Source organism: Delphinapterus leucas, chromosome 6 (assembly GCF_059928025.1).
Source record: "Delphinapterus leucas isolate spDelLeu-1000000601 "Yukka" chromosome 6, BTC_Dleu_Yukka2, whole genome shotgun sequence".
In the NCBI taxonomy this organism is placed as follows: Eukaryota; Metazoa; Chordata; class Mammalia; order Artiodactyla; family Monodontidae; genus Delphinapterus; species Delphinapterus leucas.
Window position 1 is genome coordinate 50388814 of NC_143134.1, and position 26825 is coordinate 50415638.

Genomic DNA, 26825 nt, shown 5'->3' on the forward strand with positions numbered 1-26825 from the left:
TCAGTGAATAACATGTATAGCTGTTTCTGATTAAAAAAATAAAGCAAACCCCACCTCTGCCCTCTAAAAATGTTTGAAACAAACCCATAGAAAATATAATCAAAAGAAGTTTGTTCATAAAGAGTTTTCTCCTTTGAAACATTGAGAGGGTGTGTAGCAGAATCAAGGTCACTAAATCATTTATTTTAAAATCCATGGAGTAGAATTGTTTATACATTCTGTTATCAGAATTTTCCATCTGTCAATCTATATTTTGTCAATAAGTTCTTCCTACTACAAGAAAATTAACAAAGCTAACAATTGGGGGATCATTACTTTCTTTTTAAAAGACATATTAGGAATTTAAAAGATAAATAAATTGGAGGTATAAGGGAGCACTCAAAGTTGTAAATAACTCATGGACTTCAGTAATGGTCCAGGCCAAGGTGGTTGAGGGCTACAATCTGTGTTTATATGCAAGTTCTTAGTATCAGTTATAGAAGTTTTATAACAAACGTACTTTAAAAATTTATGGCATACTAACTTTATTAATTAAAATCCTCTTGGTGAAAAGTTATTTTACCTTAGAAAGTGGCCTTAGGCATTCTCCTTTAATTTATTGATTTAGAACAAAGTGTTTGAAAAAGTATATGAAAAGCTTTGAAATAATTGCAATGCACATGATGTCCAGCTTGCTAGTGATATTTTTCCTTTTTTGTAGTTTATAAGGCAAAGTATTTTAAACTGCTTCTCAAATAGAATTTTGCTTCTTCAGTAATAAGCTATACTCTATCCAAAGGGTGTCAGCATTTTGTAATGTAGAGGCTTCACTGTGGTCTAAAGAGTTAACGATATTTTAATTAGGAAAATTGATCAGGGACATCCATATGATGGTATACATTTCCCAGTGCTTCCATATTCTTCTAAATTGGAATGAAAAATACATTAAAATTTACATTAAATTAGATCTGTTTTCAAAGTTGAAGGGGGGAACCCTGGCGGTCCAGTGGTTAGGACTCGGCATCTTCACTGCTGGGGCCTGTGTTCAATCCCCGGTCAGGGAACTAAGGTCCCACAATCTATGTGGGGGCGGAAAAAGAAAGAAAGGGAGGGAGGGAGGAAGGAAGGAAGGAAGGAAGGAAGGAAGGAAAGGAGGAGGGAAGGAAGGAAAGAAGGAAAGAAAGGGCGGGAGGGAGGGAGAGAGGGAGGAAGGAAGGAAGGAAGGAAGGAAAGGAGGAGGGAAGGAAGGAAAGAAGGAAAGAAAGGGCGGGAGGGAGGGAGAGAGGGAGGAAGGAAGGAAGGAAGGAAGGAAAGGAGGAGGGAAGGAAGGAAAGAAGGAAAGAAAGGGCGGGAGGGAGGGAGAGAGGGAGGAAGGAAGGAAGGAAGGAAGGAAAGGAGGAGGGAAGGAAGGAAAGAAGGAAAGAAAGGGCGGGAGGGAGGGAGAGAGGGAGGAAGGAAGTTGAGTCAGGGGAACAGGGGGTTGGGATGGGGTTTATGGAATGTATTTGGGACTCCATGGTGGGAGGTGGGGGTCACAGCAGCCCTTTCATCATAAACAGAAAGGAAATTTTGATCAGGGCATTTAGGTTACATGGTTCTTTGCCCTTTTTTGTTCGTTACAGGCAAAGGGGAAGATAGTGATGTACTCAGTATAAATGCAGATGCTTATGACAGCGACATAGAAGGCCCATGCAACGAAGAAGCAGCTGCTCCTGAGGTCTCAGAAAATACAGTCCAAAGTGAAGCTGGTCAGATAGATGACCTGGAGAAAGACATTGAGAAAAGTGTGAATGAGATTCTGGGACTGGCAGAGTCTAGCCCAAAGGAACCGAAAGCCGCCACCCTGACTGTTCCTCCACCAGAAGATGTTCAGCCTTCTGCACAGCAGCTGGAGCTGCTAGAACTTGAGATGAGGGCAAGAGCAATTAAAGCCCTAATGAAAGCTGGTGATATAAAAAAGCCAGCCTAGTTTATTTAAATTGTATCTGAATATTAGATGTGTTTGAACAAAGCCACATCATATAATTTTGTATCTAAAGTTTATTTGGGGTCTTACATGATATTTCTCATGTAACTCTTATTAGATAAACTCATTTTAGGCCTAAAATACATGTTTTTGTTGTTGTTGTTACTTTTGTATTATATATGTTATTGTTTTCTGAATTCATGGCAAATATCATTGGGTAACCGGGATACTTTGTTAGATGAGTATTTAGCTATATCTGCAAATTAATACCAGAAAAGCCATTAGCAAAGAGTCATGGTATTTTTTTCTTTATTTTGAAATGTTTTGACATCAAACCAAAAAGTTTATGAAAGATTGACCAAGCATGTTGCCTTTAGGCTACCTGTATTTTGCGATAGAATATTAAATTATTGCTCCTAGGTTTGTTAACAATTTAAGAAATTTAGTTATGCTTATATGCACTTTTAAAGTATGTACTGCATTGAAGATGCCTTCTATGGGTGTGGACTTGCTAGTAAAAACTGAGTGACATTTTTGTTACAAGACTTAGAGACCCAAAATGGCTGAGAAAAGCTTTCTTTATAAAAGAGAAAAAGGACTTAATTTAAAGCATTTTTTAACAATGTAGAAGTAATTGCCCAACTTTAATTCGAGCAGACAAGTTATTCTAACAGGTATTTGATATTACTGGATGCTTAGTTCATTTTTTTTCCCTTCAATAAAAAGGGAAGGGCTTCCCTGGTGGCGCAGTGGTTGAGAGTCCGCCTGCCGATGCAGGGGACACGGGTTCATGCCCCGGTCTGGGAAGATCCCACATGCCGCGGAGCGGCTGGGCCTGTGAGCCATGGCCGCTGAGCCTGCACGTCCGGGGCCTGTGCACCGCAACGGGAGAGGCCACAACAGTGAAAGGCCCGCGTACCGCAAAAAAAAAAAGGGGAACACATTTTAATTTACATTCCAAGCTATTAGGAAAAGGAGACTATTTTATCGTACAGCCTTTCATCCGATGTTTTTGCTTGAAGATCTGATGTGCTACAATTAAAATAATTAATTTTAAATTAATGAATTAAAAATAATAAAGACTATCATTCTGAATCTGAGGAATTTTGATACATTTCCAAAAATGAAACTAATTTCAGGAAGCTTTGATAAGTTGATGTAATAATTAATCTAATTTTGTATAGTTTTTGTAAATAACATCCTGCCACAATTATGGATGCTTGCCCCATCACTAATTGTAGTTGTTTGATACCAAAATGAATTTAGGCGGAGACTCTTAAAATAAATTAATTTTTTTCTAAAAGATAAATCTGGAACTGTTGTTTTTATATTTGCTAACAAAAACAGTATATTTTATTTATAAGCCATGTTCTGTTAATGTTGTATGAGGATTTTCCTTATACACAAGACTTACAGGGATTGTGTCTTATTAGCTGGCTTAATTATATGTAAATTTTAGAGGGTTTCTTATGAAAATAGTATTTATGAAACACTGGAGTTGTAGTTAACAAATTCATTTTTGTTGTTCCTGAACATGCCTTTAAATAATCCTGTCATTTTTTTTTCTTGTGGAATCTTTCTAATGAAGGACAGAGGCCTATATCATTTGAAATGCTTCTCATAGGCTGATAAACATGGATATGATTTAAATAGTTCTCATAGTTACTGCTTCAAAATGAAAAAATCAGTTTCTATTTCAACTTAAATTAAAAGTTAAAATAATAAAGTAGTGCAGAATAAACTTTATTGCTGCTTATTAATTATAAGATGCAGTAGATGACTTTTGTGTGTGTGATCAAACATAGGAGTAGAAAAAGGTCTGAGTGCTTTATAGCTGATTAAAGTCACCACCTTCATGAAGCATCGTGTGTCTGCTGTATTCACTGTGCAGAATTGTTTAGAGGACATTTGACTAGAGTGGGAGTGTTTGAGGTAGAATGAACTGAACAAATCAGAGGCTGCTTGGGTTCTTACCTTGGAAAATCAACTTTCTCACTTTTTTTTTTTGTAATGTTGAAAGACGAGAGGTTTTTGCAAATGAATGGCTTTAGAGAACAGGAATAAGGTTATTTTAGAAACGCCTAGATCAATATATGGGAAAATATCATATATTGATCTGATGCTGTCATTTAAATCATCAGCTCACAGGTATTTATTGACTACCTCAAAGGTGTTTAGTCTTGTTCAGAATCTTAAACTGTTATGGTGTAGGAATGTTGTGGTGTAGATTTTAGCATGGAATAGACTGATTAATAAACATATGAGTGCTGCTTCGCTTTATGCCTAATTCTTCCCTTTTGCCAAGGTAAAGAAAAATTTTAGGCAATGTTTAATTAGTGATTAAGAGGAAAAAAATGGGCAGCCTAACTTTCCATCCAAAGTCAGGTAATTCTGATATTTGACTAGGAACTTGACCCAAGACTTGAATGATAGGTGGCAACTGGTAATAATGGGTCCTCTGCAATAGGCCTTGGCCCGCTTTTTGATGTTCCTATTAATTCAGAGGCTCAAGGTATATCCTAAAAACCTATCACTAGGTTACCAGTGTGTAGCATAATAATTATGAAAATCACCTAACACTCTCAAGTCCTTTGGTTGAACACCATCAGTTCCTTAAAACTGTAGGGCAGTATATCTTTTCCTTGTAAATCTTGTTGTCAAAACCTACTTTCAGCCAACCGTTAGATCCTAGGGCATGATTAGCTATCTGAATAAAGGTGTTCTGAGTCATTTGAATAGTAATACAAATTGCAATAAAATACGTGTTTTCAATGCCATTTTCCAGGTAGATAAAGCAGGAGTGAACCCACAATTTAAGCAAAATATAGATGGCAGCCTGAAAGTTTTAAAAATTCTCAGTTCCATTTCATCATAAAAAGTAGGAACAGAGCATTAGGTTATAGATACTTTTCCTTTATTGTATAATATCTAATTATTTAAAAGTAAAAGACCAATATGCTTTAACTTAAAACTAATAGATATTTTTACATTTTTTATTTTCAAGTAGTCTCCCTTTTTAAATAAAAAGAAAAGTGCTAATGAATATATCAGTAGGAACTCAATTTCCTTGATATTTAATTATTATTTTAAAATGCATTGTGATAAAATGACAAAGAGTGTGAGAGTTAACAGAGGGTTCTGATTCTGCCCAAACCAGCTGTGTAACTTTGGACAAGTAACTATAAAATAGGAGAGATGAATCATTAGCCAATATATAAGGTTTCTTTCTGCTGTAACATCCTGTGATTCCAGTAGAAAATACCATAAAATTTGTAAAACTTAGGGAACTCTTTTGAGTTCAAGTATTTTTTAGGGCTTCCCCTCCTCTTCCCCCTATTCAAAATGAAACAGTCTAATCTTTCTTTGTCCCATAGGGTTGCTAGATATGAACAATAATCCAGTTTTTATTTCTTTTACCTATTTTTTCACTATTTATTTATTTATTTACTTATTTATCGTTGCTGCCCGCGGGCTTTCTCTAGTTGTGGCAAGCGGGGGCTACTCTTCATTGTGGTGCGTGGGCTTCTCATTGCGGTGGCTTCTCTTGTTGTGGAGCATGGGCTCTAGGTGTGCAGGCTTCAGTAGTTGTGGTGCGTGGGCTCAATAGTTGTGGCACATGGGCTTAGTTGCTCCGTGGCATGTGGGATCTTCCTGGACCAGGGATTGAACCCATGTCCCCTGCATTGGCAGGCGGGTTCTTAACCGCTATGCCACCAGGGAAGTCCTACCTATTAGTCTTTATTGTCAGGGTCACTTGGTAAGTGTTGTCTAGAATTATTCACTTTGGCCTATAAACTTAGGTTGCTATCTTTAACTTATTGCTTTATTTATTTATTTCAAAATATGTAGATAGTTTTAAGTCAAAAAAATTTTTTCCAAGGCTTATTATAATGAAAAACAGTACTGCCTTCCCTATTCTTTTTACACCAGCTCTTGCTACTGAGAGGTAACCACTTTCAAATCTTTTAGCCTTCTTAAAATTTTACCTTTGTATTTCTGAGTAACATGATTTTTTGCTATTCCTTGATATTTCAGTCTTAGATTTTATTTATTGATCTATTTTGGAATATGAAAATTAAGCTCTATTCCTTCTCCCTGTTCCCTTAAAATGTAGCTTCCTCTCTCATCCTCCCAATTTAGTGCAGTTACATCACAGTTTTGGTTCAATTAGCATTCAATATTTATACTCTTTTGACTGTGTAAATGTTATTCACAACTGGGTTGTGTGGTATCTGTAATTAGATTTCCTTTTTTGTTCCAATTTTTGTTTTAAGCCGTTTGGAATTAATTTATAATGACCTTATTCTTTCATTTGCTCAGTGTTCTCTGTAGTAGCAGTTAAATTGTACCCTAACTACCTTCCAGGAGTTTCAGTTTCTTAGTAGGTTCAAACACATCATGTAATCTAGCTTTGTTTTTTTCTTTCTTTAAAGACATTTCTCCTGGGGCTCTCTGTCCTATGCTAATCTGGATTGGTTGCTCTTCACCTCTTTCATGCTGGATATCCCATTTCCTGAATCCTGTCTTCCTCTTTTCGTTTATTCCCTCATTTTGGTGGTCTACCTCTTCCAACAGCTGCCTGTGAAAAACTGCATAAAGAATAAATAGTTTTGATTCATTGGTGTGACTCAACATGGCTCAGTTCTATCCATATGTTCAATTGAAACATTATGTGAGTGTTGACATTAGGCTGGAAATCATTGTCCTTTTCAATTTTACAGCATTACACCAGTGCCTTTTAACTTCCACTGAAGCTATTGAGAAGTCATTTGTCATTTTGATTCTTGATACTTATGTGTGTCCTGTTTGTTTCTCTTTGGAAGCTGTTAGTATCTTATCTTTACTCCTAATATTCTGAAATTTCTTGATGATGTGTTAAAGGATGGATTTTTTTTTCATCCTTGAGTTCATCATTGATGGACTCTTTTAAAAGGAAATTTCACATCATTGAGTTCTGGGAAGATTTTTAATATTACTTCTTGGATAAGTTCCTTCCCTCTAATTTTTTCTAATCTCTATTTCTAGAACTCCTTTTATTAAGATGTGGATATCTAGGCCTAATTTTAACATTTCTTATTTCTCACTCTTTTCCATCTTTTTCTTCTGCTTTCTTATATATTTTCTTAATATTCTCTTCCAGTTCTTCCAATGATTTTTTTCTCCTATCATATTTTTAATATCCAAAAGATCTTTTAATTCTCTGAATATTCCCTTTTAAAAGTAGCAGTATGTTGTGTCTGTAGGGCCATGGCTCCACTCCATGGTGTTCTGGTGACCTTGTACATATCCCCGTAGGCCATGCAGTCAGAGCTTGAACCTCCTGGCCTAAGTCTTGGTGCAATGCCCTGTTATCTTCCTAGGAACGTGGTCAGACAGTCAAGTCTTGTGAGGAGCCATCACAAGAACATTTTCTCATCGGCCTTTTCTTCTTGAGGGAAGCTCCCTATTTTGCAGAAGGATGTCTTGAGGCAATTTTCCCATCTGCCTCCCTGGTTCCTTGGAGACTTGAGACTTTCTATCTTGCCCCGCTTAGGGCTCAGCTGTAGGCTATAAAATTTCTTAGCTGCAGCCTGGCGTTAGCGCCTCAGCAGCAGTGTCCCGTTAATCCTGTTGCATCTGGTTCCTTTTACTTTGGTGTCACCCTACCCAGAGGCCATGGGGACTTGGCACCTTTGACTACGATTTTTTCACTGTGTAAGTAATAAGCTGCCTGCATCTAAAAAGAGCTTGTTGTTTTTCGTTAATGGCTAAGTCTGTTGGGCCTTGCTTGACCCTTGCCTTGGACTTGCGCTTGATAGTTTCCTGGATGAAACATTTTCACCTGTCTGAGGATGTTAATTTTAGTGGTTGTTTTCAAGTTTTCTTCTGCTTTTTTGCCTTCTAGTTCCTTCAATTTAATTTTTTTCTTATTTTCCTCTCTAAGGTTGTCTCAAATTTCCTTCAATCTGTGGTGATGTTTAGCTGCTTTCATTAGTAAGACCCTAAAAAGCTGATTGGAAGCCCTGTTTATGGATGAGGCTTGCTAATTGGTACAATTCACTTTTCTTTGGGGCTGTCTGAGGATATCCACGGTTTGCTCTGAAGGCTTTTTCCTGAATGCCCTTAGCTTTGCTTGGTATGCCTGAGTTTAGAATCTCATGCTTCAACTCTGCCAGAGTTTTCTGTGGAGTTGGTGAAAGAAGGGTTGCCTGTTTGTGAAAACAACTTTCGCGTTTTCCCCTCTGCACTGTCTTTGGAGGAACCTAGGATCTTCATTACTTGGGTTTGTGTTTAGAAGCAAGTTGCTTCTTAGTTTCCTACAGCCCTTCGGGTTGCAAATTTCTTCACCTGCTAAGTCAATTCCACTCATTTGTGCTTCAGCTTCCAAAATTTTCTTATCATTTCGGTGGACTTTCATGAGAGAGCAGTGGCAAATGTGGTTGTTTAGTATACATCTAAGCAGATGTGACTTGAATTTTTAACTTGTTTTTGCTTTGGTCAATTCTGAGTTTTTGTTTTTCTTAAATCCAAGCTTAGATTAATTGGTTTCAAGTGGAAAGGTGTGAAAGAGAGTAGACAAGGATGATGGTAGACTAGAATCTGTGATACCTGAGGCTGGCTTATATAGGTCACCATGTGTTTTTCTTCTTTCACTCTAGTAATTTTTAAGAGAATATGTGTTGGCGTTAGTTATTGTGCTGGTATTTTCAAATATGCCGTGTGCTCTTTCATTATGTAATTTCACATTCTTTTTAATTTTACAAATATTTACCTGAATTCTTATTGTAGTATTTGTTCTTTTGCCCTTGCTTTGGTTTTCTTCTGGATTTCCTGTTATTTGCCATGTGTCTTTGCTTATCTTCAATATATGTCACTTTCTTGTGAACCTTTTTTATCCTCATTTTGAGTTAAATTTTTTTCCCTTTTCACCTATTTCTCTTAAGGCACTATCTGTTATGTTTATTCACTCCTATGTTTCTTCTAGTTTTGTTTTCATTTCTGGAGTGACATTTTTCTTTCATTTCTAATTTCTCCCTAAATTCTGTCCCCTCATTTCTAATTCTGATTCATATTTCATTTTTTTATGGCTTGTATCATTTTTGTAATGACTTTAATCTCATTTTAAAATACAAGGTAATAGTTTTGATATGTTCTGTGGGTCTTTCTGGTGTACTTTTATTGTCTGGAGGGATGTTATTCTGTTCCTTATTCTCTGTTTTATTTATAAAAATATAGCATAGGATTTGATCTTGATATTTTTGTTTCTCATTTTTAGTGAAGCTCATTTTTCTGAACTTTAAAAAGGAACCTGGGGCTTCCCTGGTGGCGCAGTGGTTGAGGGTCCGCCTGCCGATGCAGGGGACACGGGTTCGTGCCCCGGTCCGGGAAGATCCCACATGCCGCGGAGCGGTTGGGCCCGTGAGCCATGGCCGCTGAGCCTGTGCGTCGGGAGCCTGTGCTCCGTGGCGGGAGAGGCCACAACATGAGAGGCCCACGTACAGCAAAAAAAAAAACAAACAAACAAAAAAAAAAAGGAACCTGGTTCAAATTAGCTTTTCTATCTTCATGCTCCTTTTGGTTTGCAGTAGTTGTGGCATGCAGTAGTTGTGGCATGTGGGCTCAGTAGTTGGGGCTTGCGGGCTCTAGAACGCAGGCTCAGTAGTTGTGGCACATGGGGCTAGTTGCTCCGTGGCATGTAGGATCTTCCTGGACCAGAGATTGAACCCGTGTCCCCTGCATTGGCAGGTGGATTCTTAACCACTGCACCACCAGGGAAGCCCCTCCTTTGTTTTTTGTTCTCTGGTGTTCAAAATTGTGCTGCCTTGCTTTCAGAGCTCTGTCCCCCTTTCCCACCTTTACTTGAACTCCTCTTTCGATCTGTTGATTTCCACTATCCTGATCAGTTTTGATTCTACCACCAAGTGATTCTTCTTAGTGGGACTCTCTCCTAGAAGGGAGCCCTGGCTGGTCCGTTTCAGGAGTGCTTAGGGTCTAGAGTGCTCCTGCTGCTTTGAGACATTATTATCCTCACATTCACCTGCTATTATGAGAGGCAAAACCCATCCCACCTTCAGTTGCTGTCTCAAATTGCCTCACCTGATTTCTACTTATTTTGAGCATCTCCTATTATCAGGTCTGTTAGATGCCCAGTTGGCTTCCCTTTGTTTTCTCCTACAGAAGTGCTGATATTATGAAGGTCATAGGACTTGTTAGTGGTTTGTGCTACCTACTTATATTTTGAGGTTGTTGCATACCTGTACTTAGTCTTGTTTTAAATGTTGTCCATGGTTTTCGAGTTTTCTTTCCATTGCTCTCCCTGGGTTTATGGAGAGATTCAAAAACTCTTGCTTTTGCTACCACTATCTTCCCAGGGTACCCCTGTGTTTTCATTTTAAGACATGTAGTCAGTCTTCATTGTATACAAATAAAAATGTACTTTATATAAAGGAGAGCTGACATATATATGAGATATCTTATTGAATTATTTCAAAGAATTCTTAAAATTATTACATTAATTTTATCAAAGTTATTTTTAAATTTTAAAACCAAAGCTTGATTGTTATCTGGTAGAAGCAGTTGTTACCCTGAATGTAAAACACGTTAGGACTGCTCCTTAATAGCAAAGGGAATTAGCTTTATTAGGTATATTCTTATAATAGTTATTGTCAGTTGTAAGATCTTTTTTATTCTCTTAAGATTAAAAGTCATTTGTACAAAAATAAAAAGATATGACATTATAGATTCAGAGAACCAATATTTTAATGTTTTAAAATTTGGGGGGAAGATAATTCACTGTGTCACTTTTAAAAGATAAATTGTTCCTTATTCTTTGAATAACTTATATTTATTCATTAGTCTTCTGTTTTAGTATATCTTCTCTGCCTGGAACGTATTTCCTGAGGCCAAAAGAGAGCTACGAGTTTTAGTAACTGATTCTTTTCCCTCTAAATACATTTGGTGGAGGATTTTAAATAAGATTCTATCTTTAGTGTGATATTTAAAATCACCATATTAATGAAAAATTGGTATTATCGTATGCCATGTTTATCAATCTATTATAACATGGTCACAAAAACCAAAAAAACTCTGCCTGAAAAGAGATTCAGAAAGTGTCAGTATCATTATTACATAAAGTTTTTCTCTGTCTTTTAGTTTAAAAGATAGCTTGATGTGGTTGATTACTGTAACACAATTGTTTTGGTATTAAATATCTGTGTAATAGCTTATTTGTGGAATTTTTCTATTAGTAAACATGGAGACTATATTAGGAACACTTAAGATATCAAATTAAAATCCGATTATGCCTTTGGCTTATTCACGATTATATAAATTTTCTTGTTTACATCTATGTCAAATATGCAATATGTAAAAAGAGAAAAAATGTTTATTATGTATATTTTATTTACAGCCAGATTTGAAGGTTAAAATACTGCATTTTCCAATCAGGTTTCATGTTTCATAGTTCTTGCTATTAACATTTAAATGCATAAATGGAATCCTTATGCACTCTGAAGTCTGCAAAAAGATTTTTGCTGCACACTAGTTGATCAAACTGCTGCTATAGTCCCATGAGAAAGAACCAAAGATGATAACTGTAAATACTGTATGTTTATGAAACTGTGGAGGACAAGTAATCATCCCTCTTTTTAAAAAAAATATATGTTCATACAATTGACTATTCTCTTTTCAGTATACCTTCAGATATCATCTTTTTCCATTTAATCTTTAGATACTTTTGTCAAAACTTAATGTGAATATTATCTTTTTCCACTTAATCTTTAGACTCTTTTGTCAGAACTTAATGTGAATTTTAACCTATGGTAAAAATCAGTCTTATATAAATGCTTATTGTTTTCTGTGTTGAGTAAATGAAATCAATCCCTCCCAGTTATGGAACATGTTTATATCGACATGTGACATCTATAAGAACTTGGTTTTCATATTTCCACTTATATATTAATTAAATATTAATTGATTTTTTTTTTTTTTAGGAAAGCCTGCTAGTCTTTAGTGGAGGAGAGACATTTCATTGGCAGTTTTTTTTCTTTCCCCTGAATCTCCAAAATGAACCTTTATTAGTGCGTTGATTTGGAATTCAGAAGCTTTTAAATTGTAGCTCAAAGTATTTAAACATTGTGAGTTGGCAATCTTAAGCACACTTTTCTGTGAATTAGTTTGAAATTATTTGTCTTTATTAGCTAGATATTATCAGAAAATAGAGTTTTGATTGGTAAGAGAAGGAACTTTATATTTAGAGCTTATGGAGCTAACAAATCGATAGGAGACCATGGGGTGCAGCTACCCACATTAGCTTGGTTGGTGTGTCTGTTTTGAAACAGCCCTACTGACCAAAATTTTTAGTAATTCTTCTTTGTTTGCTTTTCTTCCCTTTTTTCTTCCACCTCGCTATAAATATTAACTCTTTCCTTTGTTCTTTTTTCATTTTCCTGCTCTGCATTTTCTTCCTTAACTGATCATTATTTGAGAAAATTTTTTAAATTCTTTGTTGTATTCTCAATCTATATATTTTAAAAAATGTCAAAAACTTTATGTTTAGAAACCTGTTTTTCTTTAAAGTATATAATTGAGAATTTTATAATAATTGAGAATCAGAGAAACAGAATTTTTGATTGGATGAGATATTAAAGATCTAGTTCAAAATACCAACAAATTGAATGTCTATTTTTGTATATGATCTTCAAAAAACTTCATTTTTGATTTAGTGTTTTACCATTACAAGAAAAGATTAAAGCTTTTGGTCATGCCACTTCCTTCCCCCATTCCCCACAATCATTTCAGTGCATATGTCACCCAAATATTAATTCTCTTCCTCCTGTTTTTTCCACTGCTTCAGTTTAAATTATCAAAAGTACATGAACATTAGGTGATTTTGAGTTCAAAGTTTTCTTTCTCTTTTTTTAAAGCTCTGTTTCCTAATTTCTCATTTGCAGCATTAGAGCTTTATTGCAGATAACTTGGACAAAAGAGAAAAGCATAGAGAGGAACCTCAATGTCTAGACGTAATCTATTGGGTATTTTACCTTGTTCTCCAATGTTTAAAATCATTGTTGATCAAATTAGCAGTACAACACACACACACACACACACACACACAGTGTGTTGTCAGGATACTCTGTGTTGTCAAGAGTACAGAGCTTCCTTGACTTACAATGGTGTTATGGCCTGATAAACCCATTATAAGCTGAAAATACTGTAAGCTGAAAGTGCATTTAATACACCGAACCTACTGAACATCAGAGGTTAGCCTAGCCTACCTTAAACATGCTCAGAACACTTACATTAGCCTACAGTTGGACAAAATCATCTCACACAAAGCCTATTTTATAACCAAGTGTTGAATATCTTACGTGATTTACTGAATACTGTACTGAAAGTAAAAAACAGAACGGCTGTCTGGGTACAGGATGGTTGTAAAGGTATCGGTTGTTTACCCTTGTGATCGCGTAACTGATGGGAGCTACAGCTCCCCACCACTGCCCGGCATCATGAGTATCATATACTGCATGTCGCTAGCCTGGGAAAAGATCCAAATTCAAAGTACGGTCTCTAGTGAACATGTATATCGCTTTCACACCATCATAAAGTGGAAAAATCCTAAGTCGAACCATCATAAGTTGGGGACCATCTGTATAAGGAGTAAAAACATAAAAGGCAAACAATCTGGAGGAAAAAGGGCATGTGTACAAATGAAAGCCATAGGGTTGATATTCTTAAGATATTAAGATTTAATACATATAATCAAGAAATTACAAAGTGTTAATATCGTAGAATTGTGTGTTAACTGTGGTTGCTGATTCTTCAAGCTCAGAGAATATTGGAGGGGTAGGAGACAGCGCTGGGAGATGTGCGGAGTAAGCACATCCAGTAGGAGAAATGACAGCTCACAATGAAAGAAGTGAAAGAGCTCTGGTTCTGTGGTCCCTGGAGACCATTTAGTGCAGGGCCAAATAGTGTCACACTCAAGAGGTTTTGTTTGCTCAAGTATCACACTACAGTGTGATAACTGACGTGTCTAATGATGAATCCGAGTCTGTAAGAAATGGAGTTCCTGTGGAATTGTTTGCAAATTTAAGTTTTGTTGTAAAGTGTAAAAGCAGATGTTTGGGTATAAGAAGACTGTATATATGGGCAGCTTCTTTTCTTGATTTACTGGATAAATGAGACATCATCTTTAGGTAACTATTTGAGAACATCCTGTTATATTCTCTTATCTCCGCTTTGAGTCCTAGCTGCAGTTAGAATATATGTAATTTCTGTTCACTGAAACAATAGAATAGAGAAAATGGACTTGAGTATTCCTTGGTAGATGGCCACATAATGTCATTTGAAGCATAAAACATATTTATCACTGAAAACTGAAATTAGCCCCAGAACTAGGGGGCTGTGTTTGACACTTTAAAGGTATAAACTCAGTGAGGAACGTAATTAGGGATAGCAGGCTTTAATGCTTGGCAGGAGTAGGTGGCGCATTTATTTAACATACAGTGCTTAATATTACTCTCTTGACAGATTCTCCAAATATCACTTTTTTCCATAGCAACATGTTCCCCCATGTGTCTGATACTTGATATGAACAAGATTTTTAACAAATGGTTGATTGCAGTTAAATGAGAACCCTGTGATATGGTCAAAGTGAAGTATTGTATACTTTGTATGTAACAAGTGTGAATATTATAACTTACCTGAAAGTTAAGAAATCAAGTCAAGAAATCCAATTTTTTTTTTTAATTCCTCTACTTTCTTTTTTTTTAGCAAGTTGTATATTTATTTATTTATTTATTTATGGCTGTGTTGGGTCTTCGTTTCCATGCGAGGGCTTTCTCTAGTTGCGGTGAGTGGGGGCCACTCTTCATCGCGGTGCGCGGGCCTCTCACCGTCGCGGCCTCTCTTGTTGCGGAGCACAGGCTCCAGACGCGCAGGCTCAGTAGTGTAGTTCATGGGCCTAGTTGCTCCGCGGCACGTGAGACCTTCCCAGACCAGGGCTCGAATCCGTGTCCCCTGCATTGGCAGGCAGATTCTCAACCACTGTGCCACCAGGGAAGCCCAAGAAATCCAACTTTTTAGTATCTATGAGTTTGCTGTCTCTAGCTTTCTCGCAATTCAGTGTAGTGTTGCAATGAATACTCTCTGAGTGCCTTAAATTTTTGTGTTTGTATTATCCTGAAAGGACAGCTTGCAAATTATGTTTCCATATCCAGTCCCTGTAAACATTTAATTTAACTAGTCAAAGCAATGACAAAGTCTTTGCTTTGTTGCAGAATGTTTAATAAACAATGCCTAAGTAAAATAATAGAAACACAATAATTTTTTTTTTATTTTTATTTTTTAACATCTTTATTGGAGTATAATTGCTTTACAATGGTGTGTTAGTTTCTGCTGTATAACAAAGTGAATCAGCTATACATATACATACATCCCCATATCTACTTCCTCTTATGGCTCCCTCCCACCCTCTGTATCCCACCCCTCTAGGTGGACACAAAGCACCGAGCTGATCTCCCTGTGCTATGCAGCTGCTTCCCACTAGCTATCTATTTTACATTTGTAGTGTATATATGTCCATGCCTCTCTCTCACTTTGTCCCAGCTTACACTTCCCCTCCCCGTGTCCTCAAGTCCATTCTATAAATCTGCATCTTTATTCCTGTCCTGCCCCTAGGTTCTTCAGGACGATTTTTTTTTTTTTAGATTCCATATATATGTGTTAGCATACAGTATTTGTTTTTCTCTTTCTGACTTACTTCACTCTTTGTGACAGTCTCAAGGTCCATCCACCTCACTACAAATAACTCAATTTTGTTTCTTTTTATGGCTGAGTAATATTCCATTGTATATATGTGCCACATCTTCTTTATCTATCCATCTGTCGATGGACACTTAGGTTGCTTCCATGTCTTGGCTATTGTAAATAGAGCAGCAGTGAACATTTTGGTACATGACTCTTTTTGAATTATGGTTTTCTCAGGGTATATGCCCAGTAGTGGGATTGCTGGGTCATATGGTAGTTCAATTTTTAGTTTTTTGAGGAACCTCCATACTGTTCTCCATAGTGGCTGTATCAATTTACATTCCCACCAACAGTGCAAGAGGGTTCCCTTTTCTCCACACTCTCTCCAGCACTTATTATTGTTTGTAGATTTTTTGATGATGGCCGTTCTGACTGGTGTGAGGTGCTGCCATATTGTAGTTTTGATTTGCATTACTGTAATGATTAGTGATGTTGAGCATCCTTTCTTGTGTTTGTTAGCAATCTGTATATCTTCTTTGGAGAAATGTCTGTTTAGGTCTTCTGCCCATTTTTGGATTGGGTTGTTTTTTTTTTGATATTGAGCTGCATGAGCTGCTTGTAAATTTTGGAGGTCAATCCTTTGTCAGGTGCTTCATTTGCAAATATTTTCTCCCACTCTGTGGGTTGTCTTTTCGTCCTGTTTATGGTTTCCTTTGCTGTGCAAAAGCTTTTAAGTTTCATTAGGTCCCATTTGTTTATTTTTGTTTTTATTACCATTTCTCTAGGAGGTGGGTCAAAAAGGTACTTGCTGTGATTTATGTCAGAGTGTTCTGCCTATGTTTTCCCCTAAGAGTTTTATAGTCTCTGACCTTACATTTAGGTCTTTAATCCATTTTCAGTTTATTTTTGTCTATGGTGCAAGGAAGTGTTCTAAATCATTCTGTTACATGTACCTGTCCAGTTTTCCCAGCACCACTTATTGAAGAGGCTGTCTTTTTTCCATTGCATATTCTTGCCTCCTTTATCAAACATAAGGTGACCATATGTGCATGGGTTTATCTCTGGGCTTTCTATCCTGTTCCATTGATCTATATTTCTGTTTTTGTGCCAGTACCATCCTGTTTTGATTACTGTAGCTTTGTAGTATAGTCTGAAGTCTGGGAGCCTGATCCTTCCAGCTGTTTTTCTTTCTCAAGATTGCTTGGGCTATTCGGGGTCTATTGTTTCCATACAAATTGTGCAACATTTTGTTCTAGTTCTGTGAAAAATGCCAGTGGTAGTTTGATAGGGATTGCATTGAATCTGTAGATTGCTTTGTGTAGTATAGTCATTTTCACAATGTTGATTCTTCGAATCCAAGAACATGGTATATCTCTCCATCTGTTGGTATCATCTTTAATTTCTTTCATCAGTGTCTTGTAGTTTTCTGCATACAGGTCTTTTGTCTCCTTAGGTAGGATTATTCCTAGGTATATTATTCTTTTTGTTGCAGTGGTAAATGGGAGTATTTCCTTAATTTCTCTTTCAGATTTCTCATCATTAGTGTATAGGAATGCAAGAGATTTTTGTGCATTAATTTTGTATCCTGCAACTTTACCAAATTCATTGATTAGCTCTAATAGTTTTCTGGTGGCATCTTTAGTATTCTCTATGTATAGTATCATGTCATCTGCAAACAGTGACTGTTTTACATCTTCTTTTCTGATTTGGGTTCCTTTTATTTCTTTTTCTTCTCTGATTGCTGTGGCTAAAACTTCCAAAACTATGTTGAGTAATAGTGGTGAGAGTGGGCAACCTTGCCTTGTTCCTGATATTAGTGGAAATGGTTTCAGTTTTTCACCATCGAGAATGATGTTGGCAGTGGCTTTGTCATATATGGCCTTTATTATGTTGAGGTAAGCTCCCTCTATGCCTACTTTCTGGAGGGTTTTTATCGTAAATTGGTGTTGAATTTTGTCGAAAGCTTTTTCTGCATCTATTGAGCTGATCATATGTTTTTTCTCCTTCCTTTTGTTAATATGGTGTATCACATTGATTGATTTGCATATACTGAAGTATCCTTGCATTCCTGGGATAAACCCCACTTGATCATGGTGTATGGCCTTTTAATGTGCTGTTGGATTCTGTTTGCTAGTATTCTGTTGAGGATTTTTGCATCTATGTTCATCAGTGATATTGCCCTGTAGTTTTCTTTTTTTGTGGCTTCTTTGTCTGGTTTTGGTATCAGGGTGATGGTGGCCTCATAGAATGAGTTTGAGAGTGTTCCTCCCTCTGCTATATTTTGGAAGAGTTTGAGAAGGATAAGTGTTAGCTCTTCTCTAAATGTTTGATAGAATTCGCCTTTGAAGCCATCTGGTCCTGGGCTTTTGTTTGTTGGAATATTTTTAATCACAGTTTCAACTTCAGTGCTTGTGATTGGTCTGTTTATATTTTCTATTTCTTCCTGGTTCAGTCTCTGAAGGTTGTGCTTTTCTAAGAATTTTTCCATTTCTTCCAGGTTGTCCATTTTATTGGCATATGCTTACGTGTAGTAATCTCTTATGATCCTTTGTATTTCTGCAGTGTCAGTTATTACTTCTACTTTTTCACTTCTAATGCTGTTGATTTGAGTTCTGTCCCTTTTTTTCATGATGGGTCGGTCTAATGGTTTATCAATTTTGTTTATCTTCTCAAAGAACCAACTTTTAGTTTTATTGATCTTTGCTATTGTTTCCTTCTTTTCTTTTTCATTTATTTCTGATCTGATCTTTATGATTTCTTTCCTTCTGCTAACTTTGGGTTTTTTTTTGTTATTCTTTCTCTAGTTGCTTTAGGTATAGGGTTAGGTTGTTTATTTGAGATTTTTCTTGTTTCTTGAGGTAGGATTGTATTGCTATAAACTTCCCTCTTAAAACTGCTTTTGCTGCATCCCATAGGCTTTGGGTCATCGTGTTTTCATTCTCATTTCTTTCTAGGTATGTTTTGATTTCCTCTTTGATTTCTTCAGTGATCTCTTGGTTATCTAGTTGTGTACTGTTCATTTTTTTTTTTTTTTTTTTTTTTACTTTTGCGGTACACGGGCCTCACTGTTGTGGCCTCTCCCGTTGCGGAGCACAGGCTCCAGACACATAGGCTCAGCGGCCATGGCTCACGGGCCAGCTGCTCCACGGCATGTGGGATCTTCCCAGACTGAGGCACGAACCTGTGTCCCCTGCATCGGCAGGTGGTCTCTCAACCACTGCACCACCAGGGAAGCCCAGTTGTGTATTGTTTAGCCTCCATGTGTTTCTGTTTTTTACAGATTTTTTCCTGTAATTGATATATAGTCTCATAGCATTGTGGTTGGAAAAGATACTTGATAAGATTTCAATTTTCTTAAATTTACCAAGGCTTGATTTGTGACCCAAGATACGATCTATCCTGCAGAATGTTCCATGAGCACTTGTGAAGAAAGTGTAATCTGCTGGTTTTGGATGGAATGTCCTATAAATATCAATTAAATCCATCTTGTTTAGTGTATCATTTAAAGCTTGTGTTTCCTTATTTATTTTCATTTTGGATGATCTGTTCGTTGGTGAAAGTGGGATGTTAAAATTCCCTACTATTATTGTGTTACTGTTGATTTCCCCTTTTATGGCTGTTAGCGTTTGCCTTATGTATTGAGGTGCTCCTATGTTGGGTGCACAAATATTTACAATTGTTATATTTTCTTCTTGGATTGTTCCCTTGATCATTATGTAGTGTCCTTCTTTGTCTCTTGTAATAGTCTTTATTTTAAAGTCTATTTTGTCTGATATGAGAATTGCTACTCCAACTTTCTTTTGATTTCATTTTGCGTGGAACATCTTTTTCCATCCCCTCACTTTCAGTCTGTATGTGTCCCTAGATCTGAAGTGGGTCTCTTGTAGTCAGCATATGTACGGGTCTTCTTTTTGTATCCATTCAGCCAGTCTATGTCTTTTGTTTGGAGCATTTAATCCATTTACATTTAAGGTAGTTATCAATATATATGTTCCTATTACCATTTTCTTAATTGTTTTGGGTTTGTTTTTGTAAGTCTTCTCCTTCTCTTGTGTTTCCTGCCTAGAGAAGTTCCTTTAGCATTTGTTGTCAAGCTGGTTTGGTGGTGCTGAATTCTCTTAGCTTTTGCTTGTCTGTAAAGTTTTTAATTTCTCCATCGAATCTGAGTGAGATCCTTGCTGGGTAGAGTAATCTTGGTTGTAGGTTTTTCCCTTTCATCACTTTAAATATGTCCTGCCACTCCCTTCTGGCTTGCAGAGTTTCTGCTGAAAAATCACCTGTTAACCTTATGGGGATTCTCTTGTATGTTATTTGTTGTTTTTCCCTTGCTTCTTTCAATATTTTTTCTTTGTATTTAATTTTTGATAGTTTGATTAATATGTGTCTTGGTGTGTTTCTCCTTGGATTTATCCTGTGTGGGACTCTCTGTCCTTTCTGGACTTGAGTAGTATTTCCTTTCCCATATTAGGGAAGTTTTCAACTATAATCTCTTCAAATATTTTCTCAGTCCCTTTTTCTCTTCTTCTTCTGGGACCCCTATAATTCGAATGTTGGTATGTTTAATGTTGTCCCTGAGGTCTCTGAGACTGTCCTCATTTCTTTTCATTCTTTTTTGTTTATTCTGTTCTGCAGCAGTTATTTCCACTATTATATCTTCCAGGCCACTTATCCGTTCTTCTGCCTCAGTTATTCTGCTATTGATTCCAATTTCATTTATTGTGTTGTTCATCATTGTTTGTTTGCTCTTTAGTTCTTCTAGGTCATTGTTAAATATTTCTTGTATTTTCTCCATTCTATTTCCAAGATTTTGGGTCATTTTTACTATCATTATTCTGAATTCTTTTTCAGGGAAACAGCCTATTTCCTCTTCATTTTTTTGGTATCGTGGGTTTTTACCTTGCTCCTTCATCTGCTGTGTGTTTCTCTGTCTTCTCATTTTGCTTAACTTACTGTGTTTGGGGTCTCCATTTCCCAGCCTGCAGGTTCGTAGTTCCAGTTGTTTTTGGTGTCTGTCCCCAGTGGCTAATGTTGGTTCAGTGGGTTGTGTAGGCTTCCTGGTGTAGGGGACTGGTGCCTGTGTTTTGGTGGATGAGGCTGGATCTTGTCTTTCTGGTATACAGTACCACGTCCGATGGTGTGTTTTGGGGTGTCTGTGAACTTATTATGATTTTAGGCAGCCTCCCTGCTAATGGGTGGGGTTGTGTTCCTGTCTTGCTAGTTGTTTGTCATAGAATGTCCATCACTGTAGCTTGCTGGTCGTTGGGTGGAGGTGGGTCTTAGTGTTGAGATGGAGATTTCTGGGAGAGCTTTCACCATTTGATATTACATGGGGCCAGGAGGTCTCTGGTGGACCAACGTCCTGAACTCAGCTCGCCCATCTCAGAGGCTCAGGCTTGGCAGCTGGCCACAGCACCAAGACTCTGTCAGCTTTTGGGAAGTCTGAGGTCTTCTGCCAGCATTCAGTAGGTGTTCTTTAGGAGTTGTTCCACATGTAGATGTAGTTTTGATGTATTTGTGGGGAAAAAAGTGATCTCCATGTCTTAATCCTCCACCATCTTGAAGGTGCCCTCCTGAAACACAATAAATTTAAAATGTTCTTTTAATGTTTTTAATTCGTGTCTTATTGTTTTTTAAAGATGGAGGTGGGAAAAAAAGAGACCTTAAAATTTTTATATTTAATTGAACTAACAGCATGTGCTGACAAGTAATAAATAACGGCAGTCCAAAGTGACTAAATAAATTGGTTTGCACAAGCAATTATTCATCTTCTGTCTTTTATTGCCATCAGGCTAAGAGACAGTTTCTTTTTGTCAGCTTATAGGAAAAATATTAGATAGTATAACAATCCTGTTTCTAGACCTGTGATAGAATCTCATTGGCTTCTATAATAGTTCAATGTTAAAATATGTAAATCTACATTTGGTTATTCATTTACCTAAAACTTTGTGATGCTATAATTGTTCTTTTTTTGCGGTGATTTGCAATATTGATGGGATCATTCCCTCTTAATTTTTTCTTTGACTTTAGGGGTTACTTATCAATAGAAATGTATTACTTAGTTTCCTAATATTGGGAGATTTTCTAAAATCTTTCTGTTACTGATTTTTAACTTAATTCTGTTGTGGTCATAGAACATATTTTTTATGACTTGGATCCTTTTAAATTTATTGAGATTTGTAGTATGGCCTAAAATAGGCCATATTGGTAGGCTATGTTGGTAGTATTCCTTGATCACTTAAAAAGAATGCATATCCTGCTGTTGTCTGGTGGGTTGTTGTATAAATGTCAATTAGATCAGGTTGGTTAATAGTGTTGTTCAAATCTTCTATGTTCTTACTGATTTTCTGTGTATACTTTTTTACTTATTGAGAGAGAGCCATATTAGTTTTATATTGCCACATAACAAATTACCACAAATTGGGCTTAAGACAGCACACATTTATTATCTCACGGTTTCCATGAGTCAGGAATTTGGGGATGGCTTAGCTGGATCCTCTGCTCAGTGTCTCAGAAGTCTGCTTTGAGGGTGACAGCTAGGGCTGCGATCTCGTCTGAGGTTTGGTGGCCTCTTCTAAGCTCATGTGTTTGGCAACTTCCTTGCAGTTGTAGAACTCACAGTGGCTTGCTTTTTTTCTTAAGGCCAATAGGACAGAGTCCCTGACTACTTCTATCTCTAATCTCTACACCCTACCTTAAAGGGCCCACCTACGTAGGTCACACCCACCCAGGATAATTCTCTTTTAATTAATTCAGAGTCCACTAATAAGTGACCTTAATTATATCTGCAAAACCCCTTTACTTTTGCCATATAGCATAACTTAGTCATGGGAGTGAAATTGCATCAGATTTACAGGTCTTGGTAAGGAATTATACAGGGCAAGTATAGCAAGGGGGTGAGAATTTTGGGCGTGTTCTTAGAATTCTGCCCACTACAGAGGAGTATTACAATCTCTAACAATAACTGTGGATTTGCTTATTTCTCTTTGTAATGCTGTCATTTTTATTTTAAGTATTTTGAAGCTCTGTTTAGGATTATTATATCCTCTTTAAAAATTGACTTATCATATGGAATAACATTATTATCCCTGGTAATGTTCTTTGCTCTGAAATCTATTTTTTTCTTAGTATTATAACTACTTCTGCTTTCTTTTGATTAGCGTTGGTATGGTATATCTTATCCTACCTTTTAATCTATTTGTGTCTTTATATATATATATTTTAACATCTTTATTGAAGTATAATTGCTTTACAGTGGTGTGTTAGTTTCTGCTTCACAACAAAATGAATCAGTTATATATATATACATATGTTCCCATATCTCTTCCCTCTTGAGTCTCCCTCCCTCCCACCCTCCCTATCCCACCCCTCCAGGCGGTCACAAAGCACCGAGCTGATCTCCCTGTGCTATGCGGCTGGTTCCCACTAGCTATCTACCTTACGTTTGGTAGTGTATATATGTCCATGCCTCTCTCTCGCTTTGTCACAGCTTATGCTTCCCCCTCCCCATATCCTCAAGTCCATTCTCTAGTAGGTCTGTGTCTTTATTCCTGTCTTACCCCTAGGTTCTTCATGACATTTTTTTTTCTTAAATTCCATATATATGTGTTAGCTTATGGTATTTGTCTCTCTCTTTCTGACTTATTTCACTCTGTTTGACAGACTCTGGGTCTATCTACCTCATTACAAATAGCTCAATTTCGTTTCTTTTTATGGCTGAGTAATATTCCATTGTATATATGTGCCACATCTTCTTTATCCATTCATCCAATGATGGACACTTAGGTTGTTTCCATCTCCGGGCTATTGTAAATAGAGCTGCAATGAACATTTTGGTACATGACTCTTTTTCAATTATGGTTTTCTCAGGGTATATGCCCAGTAGTGGGATTGCTGGGTCATATGGTAGTTCTATTTGTAGTTTTTTAAGGAACCTCCATACTGTTCGCCATAGTGTCTGTATCAATTTACATTCCCACCAACAGTGCAAGAGGGTTCCCTTTTCTCCACACCCTCTCCAGCATTTATTGTTTCTAGATTTTTTGATGATGGCCATTCTGACTGGTGTGAGATATCTCATTGTAGTTTTGATTTGCATTTCTCTAATGATTAGTGATGTTGAGCATTCTTTCATGTGTTTGTTGGCAGTCTGTATATCTTCTTTGGAGAAATGTCTATTTAGGTCTTCTGCCCATTTTTGGATTGGGTTGTTTGTTTTTTTGTTATTAAGCTGAATGAGCTGCTTATAAATTTTGGAGATTAATCCTTTGTCAGTTGCTTCGTTTGCAAATATTTTCTCCCATTGAGGGTTGTCTTTTGGTTTTGTTTATGGTTTCCTTTGCTGTGCAAAAGCTTTGAAGTTTCATTAGGTCCCATTTGTTTATTTTTGTTTTTATTTCCATTTATCTAGGAGGTGGGTCAAAAAGGATCTTGCTGTGATTTATGTCATAGATTGTCCTGCCTATATTTTCCTCTAAGAGTTTGATAGTTTCTGGCCTTACATTTAGGTCTTTAATCCATTTTGAGCTTATTTTTGTGTATGGTGTTAAGGAGTGATCCAATCTCATACTTTTACATGTACCTGTCCAGTTTTCCCAGCACCACTTATTGAAGAGGCTGTCCTTTCTCCATTGTACATTCCTGCCTTCTTTATCAAAGATAAGGTGACCATATGTGCGTGGGTTTACCTCTGGGCTTTCTATCCTGTTCCATTGATCTAGCTTTCTGTTTTTGTGCCAGTACCATACTATCTTGATTACTGTAGCTTTGTAGTATAGTCTGAAGTCATGGAGCCTAATTCCTCCAGCTCCGTTTTTCGTTCTCAATATTGCTTTGGCTATTTGGGGTCTTTTGTGTTTCCATACAAATTGTGAAATTTTTTGTTCTAGTTCTGTGAAAAATGCCAGTGGCAGTTTGATAGGGATTGCATTGAATCTGTAGATTGCTTTGGGTAGTAGGGTCATTTACACAATGTTGATCCTTCCAATCCAAGAACATGGTATATCTCTCCATCTATTTGTATCATGTTTAATTTCTTTCTTCAGTGTCTTATAATTTTCTGCATACAGGTCTTTTGTCTCCTTAGGTAGGTTTATTCCTAGATATTTTATTCTTTTTGTTGCATTGGTAAATGGGGGTATTTTCTTGATTTCACTTTAAGATTTTTCATCATTAATGTATAGGAATGCCAGAGATCTCTGTGCATTAATTTTGTATCCTACTACTTTACCAAATTCATTGATTAGCTCTAGTAGTTTTCTGGTAACATCTTTAGGATTCTCTATGTAAAGAATCATGTCACCTGCAAACAGTGACAGCTTTACTTCTTTTCCAATTTGGATTCCCTTTATTTCCTTTTCTTCTGTGATCGCTGCGGCTAAAACTTCCAAAACTATGTTGAATAAGAGTGGTGAGAGTGGGCAACCTTGTCTTGTTCCTGATCTTAGTGGAAATGCTTTCAGTTTTTCACCATTGAGGACGATGTTGGCTGTGGGTTTGTCATATATGGCCTTTATTATGTTGAGGAAAGTTCCCTCTATGCCTACTTTCTGCAGGGTTTTTATCATAAATAGGTGTTGAATTTTGTTGAAAGCTTTCTCTGCATCTATTGAGATGATCATATGGTTTTTATTCTTCAATTTGTTAATATGGTGTATCACGTTGATTGATTTGCGTATATTGAAGAATCCTTGCCTTCCTGGAATAAACCCCGCTTGATCATGGTGTATATCCGTTTAATGTGCTGCTGGATTCTGTTTGCTAGTATTTTGTAGAGGATTTTTGCATCTATGTTCATCAGTGATATTGCCCTGTAGTTTTCTTTCTTTGTGACATCCTTGTCTGGTTTTGGTATCAGGGTGATGGTGGCCTCGTAGAATGAGTTTGGGAGTGTTCCTCCCTCTGCTATATTTTGGAAGAGTTTGAGAAGGATAGGTGTTAGCTCTTCTCTAAATGTTTGATAGAATTCGCCTGTGAAGCATCTGGTCCTGGGCTTTTGTTTGTTGGAAGATTTTTAATCACAGTTTCAATTTCAGTGCTTGTGATTGGTCTGTTCATATTTTCTATTTCTTCCTGATTCAGTCTTGGCAGGTTGTGCATTTCTAAGAATTTGTCCATTTCTTCCAGGTTGTCCATTTTATTGGCATAGAGTTGCTTTTAGTAATCTCTCATGATCTTTTGTATTTCTGCAGTGTCAGTTGTTACTTCTCCTTTTCCATTTCTAATTCTATTGATTTGAGTCTTCTCCCTTTTTTTCTTGATGAGTCTGGCTAATGGTTTAAATCACTTTAAATATGTCCTGCCAGTCCCTTCTGGCTTGTAGAGTTTCTGCTGAAAGATCAGCTGTTAACCTTATGGGGATTCCCTTGTGTGTTATTTTCCCCTTGCTGCTTTTAATATGTTTTCTTTGTATTTAATTTTTAACAGTTTGATTAATATGTGTCTTTTCGTGTTTCTTCTTGGATTTATCCTGTATGGGACTCTCTGTGCTTCCTGGACTTGATTAACTATTTCCTTTCCCATATTAGGGAAGTTTTCAACTATAATCTCTTCAAATATTTTCTCAGTCCCTTTCTTTTTCTCTTCTTCTTCTGTAACCTCTGTAATTCGAATGTTGGTGCGTTTAGTGTTGTCCCAGAGGTCTCTGAGACTGTCCTCAGTTCTTTTCATTCTTTTTTCTTTATTCTGCTCTGCAGTAGTTATTTCCACTATTTTATCTTCCAGGTCACTTATCCGTTCTTCTGCCTCAGTTATTCTGCTATTGATCCCTTCTAGAGTATTTTTCATTTCATTTATTGTGTTGTTCATCGTTGTTTGTTTCATCTTTAGTTCTTCTAAGTCCTTGTTAAATATTTCTTGCATTTTCTCTATTCTATTTCCAAGATTTTCGATCATCTTTACTATCATTATTCTGAATTCTTTTTCAGGTAGACTGCCTATTTCCTCTTCATTTGTTAGGTCTGGTGGGTTTTTATCTTGCTCCTTCATCTGCTGTGTGTTTTTCTGTCTCCTCATGTTGCTTATCTTACTGTGTTTGGGGTCTCCTTTGGAGGCTGCAGGTTTGTAATTCCCGTTGTTTTTGGTGTCTGTCCCCAGTGGCTAAGGTTGGTTCAGTGGGTTGTGTAGGCTTCCTGGTGGAGGGGACTAGTGCCTGTGT

General features: G+C 36.8%; 1 protein-coding gene across 3 annotated transcripts in view; it reads left to right on the forward strand.

Moving 5' to 3' along the window:
* Positions 1-26825, forward strand: part of CAAP1 (caspase activity and apoptosis inhibitor 1) — a 74527-nt gene extending 47702 nt beyond the window's left edge. For all 3 annotated transcript variants that reach the window (XM_089913120.1, XM_022551632.2, XM_089913121.1), the window contains one exon: positions 1602-26825. In XM_089913120.1, the coding sequence (XP_089769246.1) occupies positions 1602-1948 (347 nt within the window). In that variant the 3' untranslated portion in view covers positions 1949-26825. The remainder of the gene's footprint in view (positions 1-1601) is intronic.